At 42.7% G+C, this 25,779-nt stretch overlaps 1 protein-coding gene across 1 annotated transcript in view; it reads right to left on the bottom strand.

The window, feature by feature from the left end:
* Positions 1-25,376, bottom strand: part of wnt10a (Wnt family member 10A) — an 80,201-nt gene extending 54,825 nt beyond the window's left edge. The window contains exons 1-2 of the mRNA XM_062967299.1: positions 24,648-25,376; positions 105-367 (exon numbers count right to left, since the gene is read on the bottom strand). Coding sequence (XP_062823369.1) covers positions 105-367; positions 24,648-24,712 — 328 coding nt within the window. The 5' untranslated portion in view covers positions 24,713-25,376. The remainder of the gene's footprint in view (positions 1-104; positions 368-24,647) is intronic.
* Between the last annotated feature and the right edge of the window lie 403 nt (positions 25,377-25,779).

The raw sequence follows: 25,779 nt of genomic DNA on the forward strand, positions 1-25,779 counted from the left end.
TATTATATCTGTAGTCATTCATGTGTTTGTTCAGATATGGCCATGTTGCCTTCATAGAAGTTCCACCACCAATCCTCTGGCAGCCAGAGGGAAGGGTCTCTTACCTCTGCTGAAGATGATGCTTTCGTAGGGGATCTTGTTCTTAGTCTCCAGGCTGGAGCAATTCCAGCGCTGGTCACGGAACTGGTGCTGACACTCGTGGATGGCAATCTGGATGCCCTGAATGGCAGAAGCGGTCACATCCGGACTCCGCACGCAGACCTCCAACTGTCGCCGAGTCAGACCTGGCAAAGTCAGGCAGACTGTGTTGGCATTGAGCACAGGCTCCAGTGGCAGCTTCAGGCCCAGGATCTCATTGGAGAGGGAGCTGCAGAGAGAGCAGAGAGAGAGAGTCAGCAAAGCCTGCACCACATTCCCAGGACTCCCTTCACATTCTAGGCACATGCAAAATCCACACTGTATTTTTAAATTCTTGTTGGAAATTAAATGATTAAGTGTTTTTAATCATGCTTTAAAATATTGTCATTGCTTACTCCTCTTTTCATCTTTGTACAGTAATATTAGTTTGATCTTTTAAAATTGATGTAAGCCATCTTGAACCACATTTTGAGAGAAAGGTGGAATATAAATTCAATCAATCAACCAAAGAATTAATGTATCAATAAATAAATACAAATTTTATGCCTACCACTGCAATTATGGTTAGAACTAACCCTGTAACCTGCTCAGCACAAATAATACTTTTCAATAACAGAAACATACTGTCTCCTTTGATAAATTCTTCTAAATCTTAATTTATTAAAGTAGATAATCCCAGATTAGAAATACAGAAATATACTTGCATTGATTTTGATGTGCCAAACAATTTCTGCATCGGCTAACATTTCCATGTTGCCTACTATATTTCTTTAGGATAAGAAACAGGAAAATATCACAATGAATGATCATATTTCATAGGTACAGGTTGAGTATCCCTTGCCTTAAATGCTTGGAACCAAAAGTACTCTTTATTTTGGATTTGCTTGGATGTTGGAGTTCTTGCATATACTTAATGAGATGTTTTGGAGATGGAACACACCTCTAAGTCCAAAATTTATTTGTTTCCTATATCATATACTCGTATACTCATGTGGTGGCACAGTGTGTTAAAGTGCTGAGCTGCTGAATTTGCGGACCAAAAGGTCCCAGGTTCAAATCCCGGGAGTGGAATGAGCGCCCGCTGTTAGCCCCAGCTCCTGCCAACCTAGCAGTTCGAAAACATGCAAATGTGAGTAGATCAATAGGTACAGCTCTGGCGGGAAGGTAAAGGTGCTCCATGCAGTCATGCCAGCCACATGACCGAGGAGGTGTCTATGGACAACGCTGGCTCTTCAGCTTAGAAATGGAGATGAGCACCAACCCCCAGAGTCGGTCACGACTGGATTTAACGTCAGGGGAAAACCTTTACGTTTACCTATACTCATATATACTCGAAAAAGTGTGTACATTGAAGCAAAAGGGTAACTGTTTTAGCCACCAACATGGACTATTTTGAATTTTGGAGTATTTTGGACTTTGGAATTCTGGATAAGGGATGCTCAAGCCATAACTATTTTCTATGAACACTTTTCCTTTAAATATTTTTAAATTCTGATCCAAATCCACACAAGCCCCTGTGCAGTTTGCAAAAAAAGATACAAAATATATACAGTACACTTAAAATGAGCATAAAATGTGAACATTTAAAACGCTGAATATTAACAAGTCTGTATTTTGAAAATATATACAAAAATTCTTAATTAAAAATGCTTGAAAACATTACATGTGTAATAAAGTAAATACATGGAATACACATTTTCCTGTATTATTCAAAATGCTAGATAAAATTATATCTTTTTTGAAGAGGAACCTCAATGCTCATTTTTATGTCATCTAACATATATTTTGCACAGTCCTCTTTCGACTTCATCAGATGAGCAAAATTGTCCATTCTATGACACTTTGACTTCACTTGATGCACAGAACCTTCCGGATCCCATCACACAGTGTCGATCCACTTTGTTTCAAGTAATCACGAAGTGTTGCAGGAGGTAGCAGCAGCAACATAGGAAACAATGGCGGGGGGGGGGGGGGGGGGGAGACGGGCAGCAACACATTCCCTGTGGGATGAGGTGAGGGGGAAGGCAGGCAATGTGGGTTGCGGGGCGACGGGTTCCTCTCGCCAGGCCTTGCCGGATTCGCCACAATGCATGGCGAATCCCAGCTTTAATGTGATGAGGTCCCTAGTATAGGTGTTCTGCATAGCAGAGAGCTGCTGCATGGCTTTGTCTTATCTTTGTCCCAAAATTGTATTCATTATAATTAAAGCAGACAAAACAGGTGATTAGTTCACAAAAATGCATGCATCACATGCCTCCATAGCAACATCTTTTTCATAAAGTGGATATCCAAATCCAGTTTATGTAAAATCTGTTTTTACACATGACTGAGAACCTATGATGCCTAATGGCTGCTGCCTCCAGTGAAATCATTATTCTAATGGTCCATCTTTCAGGTTCCTCAGTTTTGGAAGGCATATGAAAGCAGTGGAGTACAACCTCTGATATTAGTAAGAATGAACATTCACATTACTAATAAAATCAGTGTGACACATGCCAGAAGTAGGCACATGGGTGAAGTATAGCATTTCATTTAATTCTTCAGATGTCCCTTTGTCCCCATCCCATATTAGATCAGACTCTTTTGAGTATCTGCATTGTTTAATATGGCCTGTGAACTAAGCAGAAGCCAGCTCTAAATTTTGTTTCCCAATATGCCAGAGCAATGTTGTAGGGCTGTTTCTCTACTTATTAGGGAAAAGTCAAAGTAGAGAGCAAACTGCTGCTAGGTTCCCACATCATGCTAAACCAGCCATTGACCAAAGCCTGTAGTTTATCTAGCTCAGTGGTTCTCAACCTGTGGGTCCCCAGGTTTTTTGGCCTACAACTCCCAGAGATCCCAGCCAGTTAGGATTTCTGGGAGTTGAAGGCCAAAACATCTGGGTACCCACAGGTTGAGAACCACTGGCTAGCTCTTCGTGCTGAAAGCAAGAGCAATTGAGCAGTTGGAGCCAGCATGTAGGGTTGTTCTTAAGGTTCTTGTTTGCTATGACATGCCAATGTACCAAAGCCCTATTGCGGGGCCAAGACACAAAGAAGAACACTCTGTACAGCCATCAGGCTGTGAGCCACATAGGAATAAAAGCATTATGGTACTTATCTTGTTGATCCACAAAACTGCCAAAGCTGAACAGCATATGCAAGAAAATATCACAACCAATCATTCTATCTTCAAAAGACAAATTATTAGAATACAAAAACTTGTCCAGAATTGTTTTCATTTCTATTTTCTTCACTTGTATAACCCAATAGAAGATCATTCCTCTCAGCCTCTTCAGGGTGAAAGTATACATTGTATGGGAATTTGGGCAAAAATGAGATGCCACTCTGAAAACACTGATCTCTTCTGATATTGGACACTAAGACTGATTGGGCCCGGTTTATACTTAGATGGGAGATAATCAGGAATGATTGATAGGACTGTTAAGGTGAGGCAAGAACGGAAGATGTATTACAGCAGGTCAGAAATGGCAACATTGGGGTGAATGAACCAATGTTTTGACTTATGTGCTTATAGATGAGGAAAAGTCACTTAGGAGAGACGGCACATGGGATATGGGCAGAATGCCCTTAGTTCCTTCCTCCTCTGCCATTTCTCTGCTGCAAATTGCCCCCTCAAAGGTATATCTCCATTTTCCTAGGTTTTTCAGTGTAAATCCCTCCACATAAAAAGAAAAGTTTAGTGCATTTTGCCTTTGGGAACTAACAGATAGAAAGAGGAGCACATCCTCTTTCCCAAAGAACTTCTCCCCATCCAAAAGTGCTACCAGGCTGTCATTATATACATCTGCATTTAATGCAAAGTAGAGTTCACCTTGTGGGTGGCTAAAATCTCTTCTTCTGGGTGGCCTACAATACCTTCAGCTGCTTTGGAAGATAACATGAATGGAGTATTAGTACCATGAGAATGAAGAAACACGAACGAAACACTTTGGGCCAGTCTTACTTAGAGGAAAATTACCTCCGTTTCCAATATGGCCACCTTTGATATAAACAGGAGAAAATGTCTAATTAGTCTCCTCACCTGCCCAAAGGAAAACAATTTTACACTATGAACCTACTTTGAAAAAAATCTCTTTTTCAACAGAACTTATTCATAGATCAGTGAGTATAAGGTTACAAACTTAGTTGTTTAGCAAATGTAACATTCCTATGTAATGTTCCATTTTTATTTGCAATTATTTTTCTTATTGGATTAGTTGAGGGGAAAGCAAAAGCAAAAACTGAATGTGTTGCCTTACTGCGGTAGTCCACTCCTGAAATATACAGCGAAGACCTTATTTCAAATAATAAGGCTACACTGCTCTGTTTTAAAACATGGTGTACCCACACTGCACAGTGGACAGCAGTTTGAGATCACTTCAGTTGTTATGACTCCAGCTTCTAGAGTTTGTTGAGATATGAAGTATTTACTAATGTAGAGCCCTAATGTGTGTCTGTACAGAACGTTAATTGTCTACCCAAATTAAAATTTTAGGATTCCATAGAATAGAGCAATGACAATTGCAACAACACAACAAAACTTTATTTATATACCACTCTATCTCCAATAAGGACTCAGAGCGGTTTACACATCATAAAAACATTCAATACATATACATAATACAAAATACAAGAACCAATACAATAGCAATTAACAAAAATGTTTAAAATTCCAAAATTTTAAAACAAATACCTGGTAAGAGCAATTGCAGATCGCTCCATTGAGTGGTTCTACAACGAATGGGTGTAATATATACAATATATAAAACAGGCAAGATGGCAGTATGGCCAGAATAGTGGTATCAAAGTGCTATAACACTCTAGTGTGGATACACACTTACTCTGATAAGTATTCTTGGAAGAGAGTCTTCCATAACAGTATTCTTCAGAACTTACAGGCAGTAACAGTGAGAACCCCAAACAGATCCAGAACTGGAATCAGAAATAGATATTAACATGTCCCTTCTGTATTTGGTGAATATCTGAACATTTGAAATTAGCAGTGGATTATTGCCTACTTGTCAATGCTAGCATTCACCGATGTCAAACATTGCGTGCAATGTTCTTCTGGAAAATGCCAATTTTCTCACCTCTACCTTTGAAATTTTCAACAATCCCCTTAACTTCCAGTGTTTGACATTATCAGAATTTGTGATTAATCATAAACTTTCACTGTAAATGATCTTTGCTATCTGCATTTTGGACATTTGCTTTAAAAGCTACATTTGCTTGTGTGGGAATGATCCTTTTGTGCTAATTAAATCTCTGCCCTTTTTGACTGACAGTCACCCAGCAATCAGCTGCATGGTTTGATTTGGATCTTTATCTATGCTTCATAAAAGAGAAAAAGCCAGCAAATGCTCCTGTTCCTGGATATTCCCAGCCTTCCTGCATCCACCCCATCTGTAAACAGACTAGTGAGTAACCAGTCCAGGTGAACAGAGAGGGAGCGAAAGAGAGACGCAGGTTAATAACCAAGAAGGCTTTAATTACACAGCAAAGTGCTCCCTTTGGCGGTTTTAAAAATAGGGACTCCTGAGCCTCTAATGACTCAATTTGAGGGGAGATGCAAAGGTGGTTGTAACTCACTAATGACAGTTCTTGATCAAAGGCAGAAGAGCAATGAATTGTATCCTCTACTCCTGCTGGGTCACAGGTTTCCCATCTACCTATACCAGTGTTTCCCAAGCTGTGCTCCTCTAAATGTTTTGGACTTCAGCTTCCAGAAATCCCAGCCATTTTATCAGCTGTTAGGAATTGTGGGAGCTGAAGTCCAAAACATTTGGAGGAGCACAGTTTGAGAAACTCTGACCTATACATATCAGTCTGTTCTCCCACTCAGGGAATTGCGTCTCACTTAAACAATGTCTATCAATCTGTCCTTTCCTCTACACAAAGTATCTGATTCAGGCAGAACAGTACAATTCTATACCCTCAAACTGTCCTGATTTGGTGGGACCATCCTGGTCAATCCACCTTTTCAGCAGCCATTAAAATGTACAAGTTTTTCTCTCATTCTTTCTTTGTTCTCAGCGTATTTCTATTGTCACAAACTGAGTTTGAAGTGCAAAAATAGTTTATACTCTACTAGCCCAGTTGAAGAAGAAGAGGAGCAGGATCTGACTTTCTCTCTAGGCTCAAGTAAAAGCAAACTGCTGTAGGCCTTCCTAGCATGTCTCTTTCTGCTCTTTAATAATGTTTGCCATCTTGAACATGCATGTCCGGGTTTTCATATGTGAAATGTTGAATAGTATGTAATTCAGGTTCTAACAAGGCAAATCCAGTTTATTGAATGGGTTTTATTTTCTGGCTGCCTGAGTTTGCAATTTCAAGGTGGTAGAGAGGATAGAGGGAGAAAAGATACATAGGGACCACTATAGATAATGAACGAAGTATATTTGGCATGATTCAACAGTCCCAAGAAATGTGGGTCTGTCTTACAGTATACTTTTGTTTGACCAAAATTACCACTGCGGTTCTGCTTAATACATGTGGCAGCTCCCAAGTGGAATGTGGGTCACATTCCTAGCCATGTGGCAAATGCATAGCAAGATGGTGAGCATGTGTTGCATAAGAACATGAGTGACAAATCCAGATTCCTATGGAGCATTTTCCCACACCCTGCCACCATTCTATTAGGGCTGATGCTGAAGTTGTCAGTTTCAATAGAAAACTAGGCGCTGATGCATTTAATGGTTGTGTGGGAGGGAAGCTTCCACCACATGGGACTTTTCCTGGCATCATGCTATATTTTCTTTCTACAAAATGTGACTCTGTCTTTCACACAGTACCTTTATCTCAGGAGTTCCTGATTCAAAATGGTGGGTGGCCAAACAACGCCCATGAAAACATGGGAGGAATTGCTACAAAGTACTAAAAATGCAAGCTTTTCAGTTGCAGGAATATCCTGGTTCTGGCCAGAAAATGTGGATATTCGAATCTCTGCATGCCCTTACACTCGGAAAATACAGTATTTTCTATGCTGGTTTGTTCCCGAGTTATACATGTCGGTTTCTGATTGGTCATATCCTAAAAACATGGCAACAGTTGACTAGAGGGTGAAAACTACCTGGCAAGAGGAACTTCATCCTCCATACGTTTAATGAAGTGTGTGACACACAAACAAAGGTTTTGCCATGTAATTAACTTTCCCCATATTTTCAGGATAAAAGCAATGAAGAACAGATATGTATAACTCAGGAACAAAACTGGTACGAACAATGCGCATATTCGCCCCTGCGCATTTAAAGTTTTTTTAAAGCCAAAATTTTGGACAGAAATCCCATAATGAAGTGGCAAGTCTGGACGTCACAGGCAGAAATCCTAGGACCAACAGGTCTGTGTGCGGACCTGCTCTCTGGTCCCGGGTTTTTTTGCCCTTCATGGAAAACCCGAGATTTGATGCTATATGGCAACCAAAGGTTCAGTGACTGTAGGTGAATCCATTCATGATAAGGTGATAAGTATTCTTGCCTGTAACTCAAAATGCTGTTTAAGGAATTGGTGAAAGGCCATGGCTAGGGCACAGCTATTGTCTGGTAGCCTGGGCCAAAATTAAATTGTTTACACACAGCCCAAAATTAGTAAACTGAGAAAGCTGCTTCAAAAATCATTATTTTCTTTTCAGGTTGTCAGTCTGCCACAAAATTAAGCACATATGGACTATTCAGTCATGTATTTTTTCCATGGACTTATTGGTAAGGCTACTCCAAGCCTTTGTCTTACGACCCCATCACACAAAGCTAGATTTGGTGGCAATTCTGCTGCCTTGGAAATACAGGAGGCTTCCTGTGTTGCCCAATCTATGGGGGGAAGCCGTCCACACCACGTACACTCCAGTTCCCCCTATATGATTGCCCTCCCAACGAGGCAGGCGATACGAGGTGTGGGGTGCCGGATTCCCCTTGCCTCGCGACGAAGCAGACCGCCACCTCCTTCTGCCACTGACCATTTGATGAAGCGGTTCATAGTATAAACATGACTATGCTACAAAATCAAGCTGGGTAAACTTAATGTCCCATAAGCCAAAAAACAAACAAACAAACCCCAAAACCCCACTGCTCCAAAAGTTAAATATTGTGCTGGAAATTAATCAGAAATACCATAATTCAGGTATGCTGCATGGATCTTTTTTAATCAATACATACAGCTACAACTCTACCAATACTTTTGTCCAGAGAGAATGAGCCCCGAGAAAGTGAGTAACTTAGCATAACTAGCTGAACCTACCAAAATTATATAGTCTACCGTTATTAGAGGTACAAGAGCCCTGTCTTTGGTTGCACTTGGCCATCTAAAGTGGCACACCTGGACCTTCCCATCATAGAATGAACTGTTGGTGTGAATGAGTGCTGAAAGAAACAAATATTATAACAAAGCAGTTCTGGCAAGACACGGAGTTTATATGCGCCAACCCACCTTAAAAATATGTTCAACTAAAACTCATACCATCCCCAGTTTATGTGGCTCTTGGCACGTGTGTTCTGGTGATGATGGAGGTTGTTGTTTTTTGTTTAGGCCACCAGGAGGGGGTGCCAAGTTAATGAGAACTATTTAAAGATAAAAAAGGATGAATAGGTGAACATCTCTGTGGTGGTGTCCAGAGCAGCCCGTGGCTGTCTTTTCACTGAGGAGCTTTCCAGTACTGAACTGATGCCACTCAGACAAGCTGGTCATGACGTTTTTCTTTCTTCCGTTGAGTCTTGTTTGAGTAACGTCTTTCTGATCCAAGGTGTATTCTTTGATTACTGGGTCCTGTATTTTCTTTGATCTTGACTCCTTCTCTTAAGTAGCTCTTTATGACAAAGAGCTATAAAAATATAGAACATTCAGGGTAAAAAATTACAAGAGACAGTAATCAAAGTTATTACTAAGCTATAAATTGAAATGTTTTAATTCTCTATAGAGCTTGGTAATAACTTTAGCTCTTTGCAATGGCTTTTGCCTAACACAGTTATGTACCGATTGACTGAATCAATTAGCTCTCCATTCCTGAGACTATTTTGGTCCTGATGTTTGGCTTCCACCTTGATTACTGCAGTCCATTCACACTAGACCCTTACAGTGGGCCCTTGATATCCGCTGGAATTCGGTTCCAGGATCCCCTAATGACACCAAAATCTATGGATGCTCAAGTGCTATTCTATTCAAAGGTGTAGTAAATGGCATCCCTTATATAAAATGGCAAAATCAAGGTTTGTTTTGTGAAGTTAATTTATGTATATATTTAAGCTGTGAATGGTTGACTCTGGCCCCTTACACACAGCTGTATACAATCTACATTGGACTGGAATATATGGCAGTGTGGACTCTGATACTCCAATTTAAAGCAGATACCGTGGATTATCTGCCTAGATATTCTGGGTTATATGGCTGTGTGGAAGGGCCCTCTGTGGATACAGAATCTGTGGATATGGAGGGCAGCATTACGATTCCCTTTAACTGCAATGAGTACATCCTATGGATCACGGGCTTGCAGTTTGGTCAGAGGCGCCAAAGCAGCTCTCTAAAGTGCAAATCCCAGGATTCCATGGAATGGAATGATGGCAGGTAAAGTGGAGTCATAGTATTATGATGGTGTGGTGTGAAAGGATTCTAATTTTGGTTCACCTTTGGTTGCTGCCTATGATTTAGCATTGATATGGATAGAGTTGCAATCAAAGGTTAACCAAAAGCTTACTCATCTCTTTGGGTGTTCTGTCCTGGCCACTGAAGTTTTAGGAGTGGAATGGGAGTTGCTGTCGGATGTTCATATGTGGACTCCCACTGCAAGTTTTCTAGGCAAAAAAGTGTTGCCGATCTGTTCACATTTTCAAGTGCATTCTGCGGATAAGCTGTTTTTGTCCCCAGTGCCTTTTTTCTAAGTTCCCCTCACCAGAGGTAAGATAATTGAATTGGTCTTCAGTTGAAGTATTTCACCAAGAAATGTTCTTAAACGTTGGATGCCTTGGTGCATATGTTTGCTTTTTAACATATAGTATCTCTTGAAACTGGAAGCTGAAATTATTATGTTCTTCTTTCCAAAGGTCGGGCAGTTTGAGATTGTGTGGCAGGGGAAGATTGTCCCATCTCACGTTGTCCACCAGCTTTGGCTCTCTCATGCACCCACAGTGGGCCCATATAGCAGCTGATCAAGTTGCAGCTCTCCTACGCTAATAACAGCTGCAAGCTGTGCACAGGAACTCAGCAATGTCCTCAGCCTCCAGACTGTGGAGTTGAATCAAAAATTCTCATTTGTTATTAGTGTGCTTTCAAGTTATTTCCCAATATGGTGACTCTAAAGCAAGCCTATCTCAAAGTTTTCTAGGGGTGAGAGTATGTGACTCGCCCAAGGTCACTCAATGGGTTTCCTTGTCCAAGCAGGGAATCACACCCTGGTGTCCGGAAGCATGCTCCAGTGCTCAATCCACTTTCCCATACTGGCTCTACCAACTTTGTGTTGGCAGATTTACACCTTCTTCCCCCCAATTCTCCCTGCAAAAGTAGGAAGTGAGAATATTGCTCCCATCTCTAGTTTCTATACTGCCAGTGTCTTGCATGATGTAGGGGCAGTCCCCTGACTCCTCAATATTCCCTGATCTTGATTATATGGCAGTGTAGACTCATATAAAGGTAAAGGTAAAGGTTTCCCCTGATGCTAAGTCCAGTCATGTCTGACACTGGGGGTTGGTGCTCATCTCCATTTCTAAGCCGAAGAGCCGGTGTTGTCCGTAGACACCTCCAAGGTCATGTGGCCGGCATGACTGCATGGAGCGCCGTTACCTTCCTGCTAGGGCGGTACCTATTGATCTACTCACATTGGCATGTTTTCAAACTGCTAGGTTGGCAGAAGCTGGAGTTAATAGCGGCTGCTCCCGCCGCTCCCGGGGTTTGAACCTGGGACTTTCAGTCTGCAAGTTCAGCAGCTCAGTAGACTCATATAATCCAGTTCAAAGCAGATGTGGATTATCTGCTTTGATAACCTGGATTATATGACAGTGTAGAAGGGGCCTGAGAACAGGAATCTTTCAGAACTAGTGGTATAAAATGTCACTGAGGGCTACATTCTGATGGATGAGAAACCATTATGCACCTTCCTCAGGCGGCCTCCACCCTCCCCACCCATGTTATACGAACATGCTGCTGGCATAACAATCCTGCACAAGCCTATGTACAGTCAGCTAGGTTAATTAAAACACAGAAGTGCTCTGTTATTTTAAAATCTTTATCTGAACACCTTCAGTTCTATGAAACAACTTCTCCTTGCCTGCCTTTTAATTGCTTTTTCAATGTAATCTTGAATGTACAGGTAAAGCATCCCTGGTCTTGTTGATCTATCAGTGATCTGAGCTGAAATACAGTAGTTCTATGAGACAGAAAAGTTTAGTATTTGGTTGGCAATTTTTAACATTAACCCTAAACAGTGTGTGTGCGTGTGTTTGTGTGTGTGTGTGTATATGTATGTATATATATATATATATATATATATATAGAGAGAGAGAGAGAGAGAGAGAGAGAGAGTAAGTAAGTTCTGGGACAACCCGCCCCCCATAGAGCCCATGGGAATACCTTGTCTTCAAGCTCTCCTCTGAATATTGTTGGAATTTAAAAGAATTAACAGGTGTTTGTGGATAAGTTATGCTATGAAAGAAAGCACCAGCTGTACTATCTTCTATCCAAAAATGCCTCTGAGCTGCATGCGAGCTTGGAGGCATTCTTAGATAATAAAGTAAGAAGGTGTGGGGCTTCAGTTCCAGTTCACCTGGGAAAATGAAGAAAAGGGTGCTGGAAAGTTGGTAGGAAGTGATCTTAAGCGCTAACTGATCAGTTTAAATGGTTTTACTTGCATATGTTTATCGGGTATATTTTTATGACTGGCCCCATCTACACTGCCATTAATGCAGTTTCAGAATGCAATTTAACTGCATATTTTTTGTGTCAGGAGCGACTTGAGAAGTTGTTTATGGTGTGAGAGAATTGGCCGTCTGCAAGGATGTTGCCCAGGGGATTCTTGGATGTTTGATATATTACCATCCTTGTGGGAAGTTTCTCTCGTCCCCACATGAAGCTGGAGCTGACAGAGGGAGCTCATCCGCGCTCTCACCAGATTTGAAATGGCAACCTTCAGGCCAGCAATCCAACCATCTACATTTAATGCATTTAACTGCATTGGGCTGGATTATGAGTCTGTATTGCCATATAATGCAGTTGCATGCAGTGAAACTACATACTGAAACTATGTTATATGGCAGTGTAGATGGGGCCATTGTTTCCTGAGGAGTGGGTATTGTATGTGGTGTGTGTTTTACTAGGGATGTGTATTTTGTACATGTGTGCTACACCGAATATCTTCCCTTTGCCTTCTATGAAATTGACTTATGGGGGTAACTGTGTGATTCTTCATTTGGGAATCAGACTGTGCTTCTGTCTTTTTTTGGCCATGTCACTTGTCTGTGAATCTCATCACTTCTGTAAACTGGGTGTGGGATAAAAAAAACTAAACAAACAAACTATTTATGTGTTTCAGAACCCAGAGGGCTCCTGTGCCTTGGACTTAGGTTCTTGGGCATTTTTTTTTTTAGTCTCCACGTTTTATTTTTTCAGCAGTGGATGATATATGCTACTCGCTGTGGCAGACATTTCATGAAAAAGCAAGCCCTCCACCCCAGCAATAATTTTGTGAGAGTACCCCTTCCACACAGCTGAATAAAATCCCACATTTTCTGCTTTGAACTGGGATATATGGCAGTGTGAACTCAGATAACCCAGTTCAAAGTGCATATTGTGGGATTTTCTGTCTTGATATTCTGGGTTATATGGCTGTGTGGAAGGGCCCTCAGAGTTCCAAATGTGCTCAACTAACTCATTCTTTTGCTCAGCATATTGTTAATCCAGGGCACTTCAGTTAAGTTAAGAAGATTTCAAACCGAGCTGCCAAGAAACATGTAAGGTAAATGGCTGCCTCCAAGCTACTCCAGGGACCACACACAAAATTACCTCCACCCTTATCACTTATAAAACTGAAGTGTGGCTGCCAATCTCAATGTGCCACTTCAACACACCCAGATAAAATGCTGAAATCTGATTACGGGGCATCAGTAATGCTATGTACACAAATATCACTTACTGATTTGTTTAAAAGAAAGACAGACATGTTCTCTTTCTATGCAAAGTGTAAAAGAGTAATTTGTGTTTTTGCAAGTGTAACTTTTTTTGTCGTGTCAGGAGCAACTTGAGAATCTGCAAGTTGCTTCTGGCGTGAGAGAACTGGCCATCTGCAAGGACATTGCTCAGGGGACACCCGGATGTTTGATGTTTTTACCATCCTTGTGGGAAGCTTCTCTAGTGTGCCCGCACAGGGAGCTAGAGCTGATAGAGGGAGCTCATCCCGCTCTCCCTGGATTCGAACCACTGACCTGTCAGTCAGCAGTCCTGCCGGCATAAGGATTTAACCCATTGTGCCACCGGAGGCTCCTTCAGGAGTAGCTACTCTCTTGTAATTCTAGACTTAATTATTAATAGAGAAGGACCAGTGTGGCATAGTGGTCTGATGGCCAGGGTTCAAATCTTCACTCTGCCACTGGATGATCTTGAGCAAATCACATTATTTCAGCCCCAGAGAAAGCCCAAAACCAAACAAATCTGAACAAATCTTGTCAAGAAAACTGATAGGGTTAGCACGGGGGTTTCTGTAATTCAGAAATGACTTGAAGACACACAACAACAATAACAACAACGACTTCCTATTTAGTAGTTCTTTCTGTTTAGGAATAAAGCTAAGAAGTGCCCCTGTATGGGTACACTCAAAAATAATTTTGCAATGCACAGGGTTAACTTACCATTCTCTAACCCAGTGGTTCTCAACCTGGGGTCCCCAGGTATTTTGGCCTACAGCTTCCAGAAATCCCAGCCAGTTTACCAGCTGTTAAGATTTCTTGGTGTTGATGGCCAAAAACATCTGGGAACCCCAGGTTGAGAACCACTGCTCTAACCACTAGGTCTCAAACAACTATAACCACCCATCATTGTTTTACAGCTCCACACAGATCACGTTAATGAAATTCTCTCAGTAATGATGGTGGAGGGAATAGGACAATAGGGACATGAAGGTAACATACTGGCTGTCTTCAGTCCCTGATACAAGTACTATATCAGTAAAGATAAAGGTAAAGGTTTTCCCCTGATGTGCCCGACTCTGGGGTTGGTGCTCATCTCCATTTCTAAGCCGAAGAGCCAGCGTTGTCCATAGACACCTCCAAAGTCATGTGGCCGGCATGACTGCATGGAGCACCGTTATCACTAGCACCCTGATATAAGTAACACCCAGTTAGTTTTAATCGTGAATTTTAAATTCACATATTGTGTTCATTATATTTTAATCCTTGTTCTGTTCATTTTAATATATTTAGTTTGCAGAAATACATGCTAATATGTGTATTTAATATAACGTTTATGATGATTCTGTGTGTTTTAGCTATGCTGTAACCCGCTTTGAAACATGAAAAGAGTCAGGTAAGAAATAATGATAATAATGATGATGATGATGATGATGCATCATTCTCCAGGCAGTGTTGGACTGCAATTCCCAGCATTCCTCATCATTGTTTGTGCTGGTTATGCCTGCTGTGAATAGAAGACAAACTACATCTGGAGAGCTTCATGATTCTCTTCCATATACTATACTTCTAATGCTGGGATTGTGCTGGATAAGAAAATAATACCACCACAGCTTTGTCAGATCTTGTGTGTTTTTACCACAGCTTGTTCTGTGGTTCTGCAGGTGATAATGCTGCATATTGGGTGTAAGTGAAGTGTGGCCATCCTGGATTGCAATCCAGCAGCCCTAGCCATCACAATCAATTGTGATGGATAATGGGAGAGTCCAATTACATTCAAAGGGGGGGGGGGGTCTGGGGATGTTTAAAGAGACAACTACAGCAGGCACTGAAAACTTGGCAACTTGTTCTCATTGCAAAGAATGGGAGCAGGATGTAACTCAGAAGAAATGGCAGAAGAAATTACTCCATTAAATTAAACATTATTTTTCATGTTTTTTCCGGCTCACTCCTTACCCCAAGGTAAAATGCTTATCCAACAGAGCCTAACCAACACAAATTTGGAGTTGGCAGCTTCATCTGTTACAAAAACTCAGAATATGATGTGAGGCATTATAAACCCACACAGAGGCATCTCCATAAAATGTGATTATTGCAAAGATTAAGAAATGGAATGCTACATGGTTCATGTTGTTTTTCATACCTGCATTGCAATAATTCTATCTGCGTTTTTGCACACCTTTTTCATACTCCTTGCTGATCAAAAGGTTGGTGGTTTGAATCCAGGGAGTGGGGTGAGCTCCCACTGTTAGCCCCAGCTTCTGCCAACCTAGCAGTTCGAAAACATGCAAATATGATTAGATCCATAGGGTGGGAAGGTAATGGCGCTCTATGTAGTCATACTAGCCACATGACCTTGTAGGCTTCTACGGACAATGCCAGCTCTTTGGCTTAAAAATGGAGATGAGCACCAACCCCCAGAATCAGACACGACTAGACTTAATGTCAGGGAAAAACCTTTACCTTTAGACTCTCATTAATTAAATACACAAATATAGAAACTTTCATTGCACTGCCTTTCCCATATAAATGTGTAATATTTCTTTAAGCAGAAACACATCAAGCCATGTACATGCATGTATGTAATCAATTTACATACACACACATACACAGAGTTTGCTTGCATGCTATTGAATCTTGATATTCTTCTATGTATGTGTGATCATACATCTCAAATACATCTTTCCAGACTTTAATCTGGAACACTTGCAAATTCATCTCAAGATAAATATACTAAGTTGTCTCTTTCCCAGCCAGAACATGATGAAGGTTCCCAAGCAGAAACTTCAGGCTGTCTCTGTTCAACAAAACCTATTCCAGTGACCTGGGACAAGTACTGGTGGTTGGACTGAATTTTGAGAACCAACCACTACACTGTCTCTACACTGTGCACAACCCTTTTAATGTCTGTCAGGTTTAGAAAATAATTCCAGCTAGTTTCATTCATCCTATTTTATAGACAGGTCTCTTGTGCCATCCTAGCTGCATGAAATGGCTCTCCCTCAAATCTTGCCTCTCATATAACCCACAAACACGGATATCATGACAACTTGCTTGCCCAAATTACTGTGTGCTCTTGCTATCCATTGGAGGTTGATTCCAGGACACTTCCCCCACCGCCCATCAATACTAGAATCTCTGGATATGGATTCTCTCGGCTAGAACAAGTTTTTCTTAATAATAATATAATAATAAAACTTTATTTATACCCCGCCACCATCTCCCCGTGGGGACTCGGGGCGGCTCACAATGTTACAAAAGTAACAGCATTAAACAATATACACAGTTTAAAACACAAATACATTAAACAATATACACAGTTTAAAACACAAGGAGATGATAAAACAGAAGTTAAAACAAAGGTTTATATAATAGTAATAATATCAAACAACCACCAATGAAAATCCGTCAACTTCAAAGGTGGGGGGGGGGCTATAGCAGCAATATAAGATAAAATCATTAGATTAAAATACCCCGATGAAAGGAGCCTAATAACATCTTCTTAACATCTCTCCTTCTAGCTTCCTGTCTGTACTCATGTTATTCCCTGCCCCTAAAATATAAGACTGTGGGGATTTAAAAAGACCAACAAGATTTAGAGAGAGGAAGGATGAGAGGTCCAAAATGACAGCTTACCATGCCAATGACAGCTTACCATGCCTGTTCTTTGAATTTGATTGATCTGCACTCCCCCAGTCCCAACACATGCACACACTCTATACCATAGCATCAAATGAGTTGAAACATGATTTCACGCTGAAAGGCCCGCAGGTCACAGGCTGTGGTTGCTGCTGCTTTAATTAATACAAGTTCCAATGGTAATAAATTATATTGAAGAGGTAGGGGTGTGTGGGAGAACCAACCCAGAAACAGATCTGTTAAAAAGAAAACAAGGCAAACTAGGAGGAATATATATTATTAGCCTTTCCTTAGCCTTAAAGCACATGTTTTGTGGGAGAATACAATAGCTAATGACAGCTCATAATGATAAGATGTACAAAGTGGGAACCTCTCACTTCTTCAGATGGCTTCCCTTCAGTTTCCATTGGATTCAGGAGAAATGTTATCCTTGATCCAAAGTTATCAAGTAAAATCAGACTTTTATTTGAGACCATCTGCTTTGACTACCTGCGGGTACAAGAGCTAGCAACTTTCCAATAGTCTCAAGCTCTCGGCAGAGGTTCCTTTCCTTCACCTTCATCTGAATGTCTTTAAAAATTAAATAAACATGTTATGTATAAATTCTCAAACTTGATTACTGTTTCTAGCTTTCATGTGAGATTTCTCAACTTTTCTCTGACTTCAGTAGACATGCAGTAAGCTTCAATAGAGGAAATAGATCCTATCATAGAATCATAGAATAGTAGAGTTGGAAGAGATCTCATGGGCCATCCAGTCCAATCCCCTGCCAAGAAGCAGGAAATCGCATTCAAAGCACCCCCGACAGATGGCCATCCAGCCTCTGCTTAAAAGCCTCCAAAGAAGGAGCCTCCACCACAGTCAGGGGAGAGAGTTCTACTGCCGAACAGCTCTCACAGTGAGAAAATTCTTCCTTATGTTCAGGTGGAATCTCCTTTCCTGTTGTTTGAAGCCATTGTTTCACGTCCTAGTCTGCAGGGCAGCAGAAAACAAGCTTGCTCCTTCTTCCCTATTACTTCCCCTCACATATTTGTACATGGCTATCATGTCTCCTCTCAGCCGTCTCACAGCATCTTTAAATCAGGCAAGGATGGTCCGTGCTGAGTTTCCATTGATCATTATGTGATAGTGAGGTGGACAACATGTCACTAGTCCTAGGTTGTGGGCCTGCAGATCCTATCATTCCTCACCCGTGAAAAAGGAGAGGGGAGGAGGATCACCATTCAAAATAGGCGGCTATGTGAGGCCATCTGTTTTCAGAGTCCCAGACTAACATACCTGTTTGTTTATACGGTACAACTCTTGTATCCACGGGTCACACATTTCTGAATTTTTGTGTGAATATGCAATAGTGAATCCAATTGAAAAGAACTTTTGGACCAAGCATACCATAGAGTCACGTTTGAGGACCAAGAAAATGCCTAGAAAGGACATATTTTTCAGATGTGGATAAATGTAACCATAGATCTGGCCTGCACAAACTGTGGCCCTCCAGGTTCTTGGGACTCCAACTCCCAGAAGTCACAGGCAGCTAGTCCAATGGTCAGGAATCCTGGGAGCTAAAGTCTAAGACACCTAGAGGGCCACAGGTTGTGGAGGTCGGCCATAGAAACTTGTCTCATAGATATGGGGCCCATACTGTACTTTCTACATAACCTCGGTATGGACTCATCAACTGGTAGCTAGGGGAGTGAGGAGCAGGACTTTGCACTCCAGCTCTCAGAGAAAGAAATAATTGCATTCTAGGCATCACCGCCTCTCCTTATTAAGTATATAAATCCCATTGTGATGATGTTGGTCACTTGTATATTTAAATTATGCCATTAGCTACAGCACCTTGATTAGGAATCCCAATTTGAAATGTGGTGCTGGAAAAGACTTCTATAGACCCGATGGGTTACTAAAAAAAAAAAAGACCAGCAAATGGGTCCTAGAGCACAAAAAGCCCAGAAGTCTCCCTAGAAGTCACCGTGACTAAAGTGTAGCTATTGTACTTCGGCCATATCATTGTAAAAGACAATAATGTTAGGTAAGTGGAAGGCAATAGGAAAAGTGACCACATTAAAGGAAGGATTAATTGAGCAAAGAAAGTCATGGCTTTGAGTTTGGAAACTTGAACAGAGCAGGGTGATGATGGGGGCTCTTGGAGGTCTCTCATTCAAAGAGTCACCATAAATTAATAACGAACAGCAAATTAAAGGCAGAGTATTTTCCCCTTCTGGCAAGGACTAAAATTTAGCATCATAACCCAATGCAACACCTGTAATCCTAGGACTACAGCTCCCTATGGTCAGGAAGAATGGGAGGTATAGTCGCACGTGCTTGGATGGTGCTGGGATGCCCATTCTTATCCTAGAAACAGGAAACCCCACACACAGGCTGGCTCTCTAAGGAAGCCTGGAGGCATATGTAACCCAAGGTGTTAGGAAGCACTCATTTCCCTCAAAACCTACTCCAAGAGATTACTAATAACTTGCACCCACATCAAGGGGTGAAAGAGACTGTTACTTTACATTTTTCTCCACAGGGGACAGACCCAAGGGCTCCCAGGAACTAAGACTCAAGTCCATGCCAAACCCGAGACTCCCTTAGAGCTCCAAAGCAGCCAGGCCCCATTCAAAAGGGGAGGTGTGTCTGCTCTTTGGCAGTGATTGGCTTCTAGCCCTCAAGGAAGGGACCTGCCCTTGGAAGAAGAAAAAAAATGATTAAGACATTGTATGTCTTTCATAACTAGGCAGCTTGGAATGGAGCAGTGTTTCTTCCTCATGAGAATGCTCTCTGCATGCCGTGGCCCATGCCTTTCATGCAAGCATCCCCAAGCCTTTTCCAACACAATGATGAGTGATAGATTAATGCATTTCTCCTCTGTCCCCTCTTTTAAAAAAGAGAAATATTTCCAATTGCTAAGCATTTCAGCAACATAAAGCAAACACCCTACACCCTATTTTAAAAACAAGGAGTCATGGAGAGGGAAGGAAGTGTTTGCTTATTTCAGAATGCCTAAAAAGTATAACTTCAAAGCAAACATGAGCAATCCCATTCTTCCACCTGACCCCAAAGTGGAAATACGCTCATCTCTCCGGTCAGGATGCTTTGAATATGAGCCATATATTATGCCTTGGATAGAAACTAGTGGCTGCATCCTTATTCAGAGTTTCTTTCCCTCCATCCCAAGCATAGATTTTCACTATACTGGTAACTTCAGCCCTGAAAACTTTTTGAGATCAATGCATTTTAGTTTGTAATGCCACAAACTTATTTATTTATTAATGTGTGCACTTATTTACTCATTTCCTTGGCTTCTTACCCCATCCCATTCCCAAGGGCTCAAGGAACTCGAGTCTGTATTGTGTCTCAATACAAACCTATAAAACAGAGGTTCTCATCCTGTGGGTCCCCAGATGTTTTGGCCTTCAACTCCCAGAAATCCTAACAGCTGGTAAATTGGCTGGGATTTCTGGGAGTTGTAGGCAAAAACACCTGGGGACCCACAGGTTGAGAACCACTGCTAAAAAAAGAAGGTAAAGGAGAAAGCAACTTGGGAGAGTACCTCAAAGCCACCCAAGAGACAAGGAGTGATCAGGGCATCTGAACCTCATGCCTCTTTGCCCAAACCCAGTGCTCCAACCTGGGCCTAAAGTCTGATCAGATAAGGTGAGTTGGTTCTGCAGGGTTTTCTCACAGAATGTTTAAACTGGGTGGTTGCAGTAAAACCCTAGTTGAACTCTTGGGGCTGCAGAAAGATCCAATAACCTCTGATTGCCTAATCTAAAAATATGAAAGTGTCTTCACAGGTTAGCCTTGAAACTGAATACCACCAAAGAAGTTACAGAGCAGGACAATCCTAGCTAAACCACTGCAGAAAGCCGTATATGAATGTCATTTAGTGCCATAGGTTTGGGAAGCTACTGCAATGTCCATACATTCCTATGCATCAGAAGGATCATCCCTTTATGAAAGAGAAACCCCTTCTTTGAGAAAACAGGGACAGGTTGTTTGGTCTCTCTCAAATGTATGGGTTTCTGTGGGATTGAGGTGAGTTGTCACAATAAACAATCAATAGAATGGCACTTTAAGAATACTAAAAAGTTGGAGGGATCACAAGAGCCATTTAATCCCATCTCCTGCAAATACACAACTAAAACACTTCAGAAAGATGCCCATCTATCATCTATTTTTATCAAAGGCCTTCATGGCCGTAATCATTGGTTGCTATGAGTTTTCTGGGCTGGATGGTCATGTTCCAAAAGCATTCTCTCCTGACGTTCCAGAATTATCTCCTGATGTATCATCTTTTTAAAGACCTCTTTTAAAGTCCACCCCAAGCTGCACAATACAGTACATTCCACCGCTGAACAGCTCTTACAGTAAAGGAGCTCTTCCTAACATGATTTATTTAGCACAAGCTTCTATAGGCTGCAGTTCTATTCATCATGTATTCATACAAAACTTGTTAGCACTCATTGTTGCTTGAAATGGATGAGTTCAGTGACTAAAACAGCATGAAAAGAGTTACCCACTGTCTCCAACAACTTCCATGTTTGTTTTTGCATTGATAGAGTCCACACCAACCTTTTCCCAAAGGGGAAAACAATGTGAGATGTTCAATGTGTTGTTGAAGGTTCTCATGGCTGGAATCACTGGGTTGCTGTGAGTTTTCTGGGCTGTATGGCGATGTTCCAGAAGCATTCCCTCCTGACATTTCTCCCACATCTATGGCAGGCATTTTCAGAGGTTGTGGGGTCTGTTGGAAACTAGACAAGTGGGGTTTATATATCTGTGGAAGGTTCAGGGTGGGAGTAAGAATTCTTGTCTGTTGAAGGCAAGTGCAAATGTTGCAGTTAATCGCCTTGATTAGCACTGAAAAGTGTTGTAGCTTGAAAGCCTGGCTTCTTCCTGCCTGGGTGAATCCTTTGTTAAGAGGTGTTAGCTGGCCCTAATTGTTTCATGTCTGGAGTTCCCCTGTTTTCAGAGTGTTGTTTTTTATTTAATGTCCTGATTTTAGAGTTTTTTAAAATACTGGTAGCCAGCTTTTGTTTATTTTCATGGTTTCCTTCTTTCTGTTGAAAATGTCCACATGCTTGTGGATTTCAGACTGTGTAGTCTGACATGAGTGGTCCAGCATTTCTGTGTTCTCAAATAATATGCTGTGTCCAGGTTGGTTCATCAAGTGCTCTGCCATGGCTGACTTCTCTGGTTGGGATAGTTTGCAGTGCCTTTCGTGTTCCTTGATTCGTGTTTGGACAATGCTGCATTTGATAGTCCCTAAGTAGAAAATGAACATACTGTGTTTCCCCAAAAATAAGACAGTGTCTTATATTAATTTTTACTCCCAAAGATGTGCTAGGTCTTATTTTCAGGGGATGTCTTATTTTTCCATGAAGAAGAATTCACATTTATTGTTGAACAAAAAAAAATTGAACATTTATTATGTACTGTACAGTAGTTATCACAAACCAGCATAACCAGACACACTGTGAATCCTATCAAAAATTTCTTGTTATTACCATTATTTCTATGTACAACAATCTATGGTATGTACATTTACTGATCCTGCATGCTCTGGTGTTCTGTTCGAAGGGCATGCTTCCAAACAAAAACTTTTCTAGGTCTTACTTTCGGGGGAGGCCTAATATTTAGTAATTCAGCAAAACCTCCACTAGGTCTTATTTTCTGGGGATGTCTTATTTTACGAGAAACAGGGTAATCTGGCTACCAGTATTATAAAAAAAACGCTAAAATCAGGATAGTAAATAAAGAACAACTCACTGAAAACAGGGGAATTCCAGACATGAAACAATCAGGGTTAGCTAACACCTCCCAACAAAGGATTGCCCCAGGCAGGAATCAACCAGGCTTTGAAGCTGCTAGGCTTTTCAATGCTAATCAAGGTGATTAATTGCAACATTCACACTTGCCTCCAACAGACAAGAGTTCTTTCTCCCACCCTGGACCTTCCACAGATATATATATATATATACAGTAGAGTCTCATTTATCCAACATAAACGGGCCAGCAGAACGTTGGATAAGCGAATATGTTGGATAATAAGGAGGCATTAAGGAAAAGCCTATTAAACATCAAATTAGTTTATGATTTTACAAATTAAGCACCAAAACATCATGTTAGACAACAAATTTGACAGAAAAAGTAGTTCAATACACAGTAATGCTAAGTAGTAATTACTGTATTTACGAATTTAGCACCAAAATATCACGATATATTGAAAACTTTGACTACAAAAATGCGTTGGATAATCCAGAACGTTGGATAAGCGAGTGTTGGATAAGTGAGACTCTACTGTATATATATATATATATATATTCCTTCCTTGCTTACTTTCCAACAAACCTCATAACCTCTGAGGCTGAGTGCCATAGATGTGGGCGAAACGTCAGGAGAGAATGCTTCTGGAACATGGCCCGGAAAATTCACAGCAACCCGTCGTGAAAAGAGTTACCAACTGTCTCCAACCACTTCGATTTTTGTTTTTGCATTGACAGGGGTCCACGCCAACCTTGCCCCAAAGGGGAAAAGCAATGTGAAATGTGCTGTGTCCATGAAAGTGGGGTTTGGGTTCAGTGCCCAGCTCTGCGAGGGGAATTACCTAACTGGCAAGTCGGAGCACAGCCTCCCTCCCCTGAGCCCGATCTCCCCGTTCCCTCTTTAACACCATTTCTGCCTCCCGACTCGGCTCGGGCACATTCGCTGCTGAGCTCGCTCAGAAACTGACACTGACGAATGGAAGCGCTCCCCCCCCCCCCCCGCCCCCAAAACAAACGCTTTCATGTCAAAGCGATTGCCCCTTGGCGAGAATTTCACGATTGCGGATGGGGCGCGAGAACGAAGTGCGGAGGGAGATGACAGCCAGGATTAGGTCGGGCTCTGGGGAAGGAAGGGGGGAGGGGGACACCAATCATCCCGAGGACCCGAGGAGCCGCTCGGGAAAGAGGCCAATCCGCTCCGACACGGCGTTCCTCGGAGAGTTGTCATTATCGAAGCGGCTCCCAAGGGAGATCCCCTCCGAGGCCTTGGGGTCTTTGAGGGGAAACGAGCCATGGATCTCCCTTCGCGGCGGCGCGGGGTTTTTCTTTTATCGTGTCAGGAGCGACTTGAGAAACTGCAAGTCGCTTCTGGTGTGAGAGAATTGGCCGTCTGCAAGGACGTTGCCCAGGGCACGCTCAGGTTGTTTTTGATGTTTGGCCATCCTTGTGGGAGGCTTCTCTCATGTCCCCGCATGAGGAGCTGGAGCTGACAGAGGGAGCTCACCTGCTCTCCCGGATTCGAGCCGCTGACCTGTCAATCAGCAGTCCTGCCAGCACAAGGGTTTAATCCACTGCGCCATCAGGGGCTCTTATGCGGCGCGGGTCAAAGCATGGTACAGCGTTGCCCATCCACAAAGAGGACAGGATTGGGAAATACAGTAGACTCTTACTTATCCAAGCCTCGCTTATCCAAGCTTCTGGATTATCCAAGCCATTTTTGTAGTCAATGTTTTCAATATATCGTGATATTTTGGTGCTAAATTCGTAAATACAGTAATTACAACATAACATCACTGTGTATTGAACTGCTTTTTTGTCAATTTCTTGTAAAAGATGTTTTGTAAAATCATAACCTAATTTGATGTTTAATAGGCGTTTCCTTAATCCCTCATTATCCAAGATATTCGCTTATCCAAGCTTCTGCCGACCCGTTTAGTTTGGATAAGTGAGACTCTACTGTAATCTGTTGGAGGCTAACTGGAAAGAAACCAAAGCCCAAGGAGGCAAGGGAAGGAGCGGGGTTGCCTTACCTTTGGCCCCAAAGGCTGAGAAGAAGCAGGGGACCGAGCCAGAGAAGCAGCGGATGATGTCCCATCTTTGGATGCTCTGCTCGAAGTTTCCTCTCTCCCAGCAGCTGGTTGGATGCGAGGGCAAACTGGGCGAGGATGGAGTGAGTGGGCTGTCTCTCCTGGGCTGCCTACTCTTGCCCCGTTCTCCTGCTCTTGGAGGACCTCATGCCTTTGCCTGGTTTCTTAGCCATGGCGAGGGATAGAACTCTTTGCAACAACCTGCGAGTCCGAACTCTACACCCCGGGCCTGCTTTCTGCTCTGCTTTCCACCCCAATATATCCTTCCTTCAGTGGGTCAGGCGTGGAGGCGCGGGGCAGGTTGGCGAAGGCGGCACCAGCGCGGGGTTGTCTTCTCTTCGGCGCGGCGTGCGGACAGGTCCTGCTCCTCCTCTGCCCCCCATCTGAGAGCGAGGCAAGGCGAGGAGAGGAAGAAGGAGGCTGGCAATGAGCGCTCCCCCCTCCCCCCCCCCACCACCTCCGCCGCTCCCTATCTAGGTACACACCCTCTTCTCGCTACAACTTTTGACTGCTCCACGCTAGCGCCTTGGTTCTGAGTGGGGTGGGTAAGGGAAGTGCGGGGCTGGCAAGAGGAGGTCAGGCCGGGCTCAGAGGGGGTCCCGAAGGGCTTCTTGTGCTCCTTCCTCCTCCTCCTGGTTCCTCTCTGGAGAGGAGGAAGGCGAGCGCCGTCCACGCGCAGCGAGCACCCGCCGCGCCCGCGCCCCAAGCCCGAGTCCCGACACGTCCGCGCAGGAGCCCCGGGGCCTGGCAGGCGGGGAAAGGAGGGGCCGCCAAGCCTGTGCCAACCGCACACCCAGAGAGAGAGAGAAGGAAAGGGAAAGGGGGGCACCCTAGCACCCGCTCCCCACGCGGCACAGCCAGGGAGACAGCCAGCCCCAGCCCTAGAGAAAGGGGGGGGGCTCCTACCCGCGTACCCGCAGCCCTCCCACGACGCCCACAGCGTCCACTTGACACGGACCCAACTGGGGACAAGGAGGAGCACACACTTCGCCCTGCCACTCTTGAAATATTCACCCATCCTTGGCATCTACTCTGCATATACAGGCAGTCCCCAAGTTACCAACCAGCTATAATA

This window comes from Anolis carolinensis, chromosome 1, assembly GCF_035594765.1.
Source record: "Anolis carolinensis isolate JA03-04 chromosome 1, rAnoCar3.1.pri, whole genome shotgun sequence".
In the NCBI taxonomy this organism is placed as follows: Eukaryota; Metazoa; Chordata; class Lepidosauria; order Squamata; family Dactyloidae; genus Anolis; species Anolis carolinensis.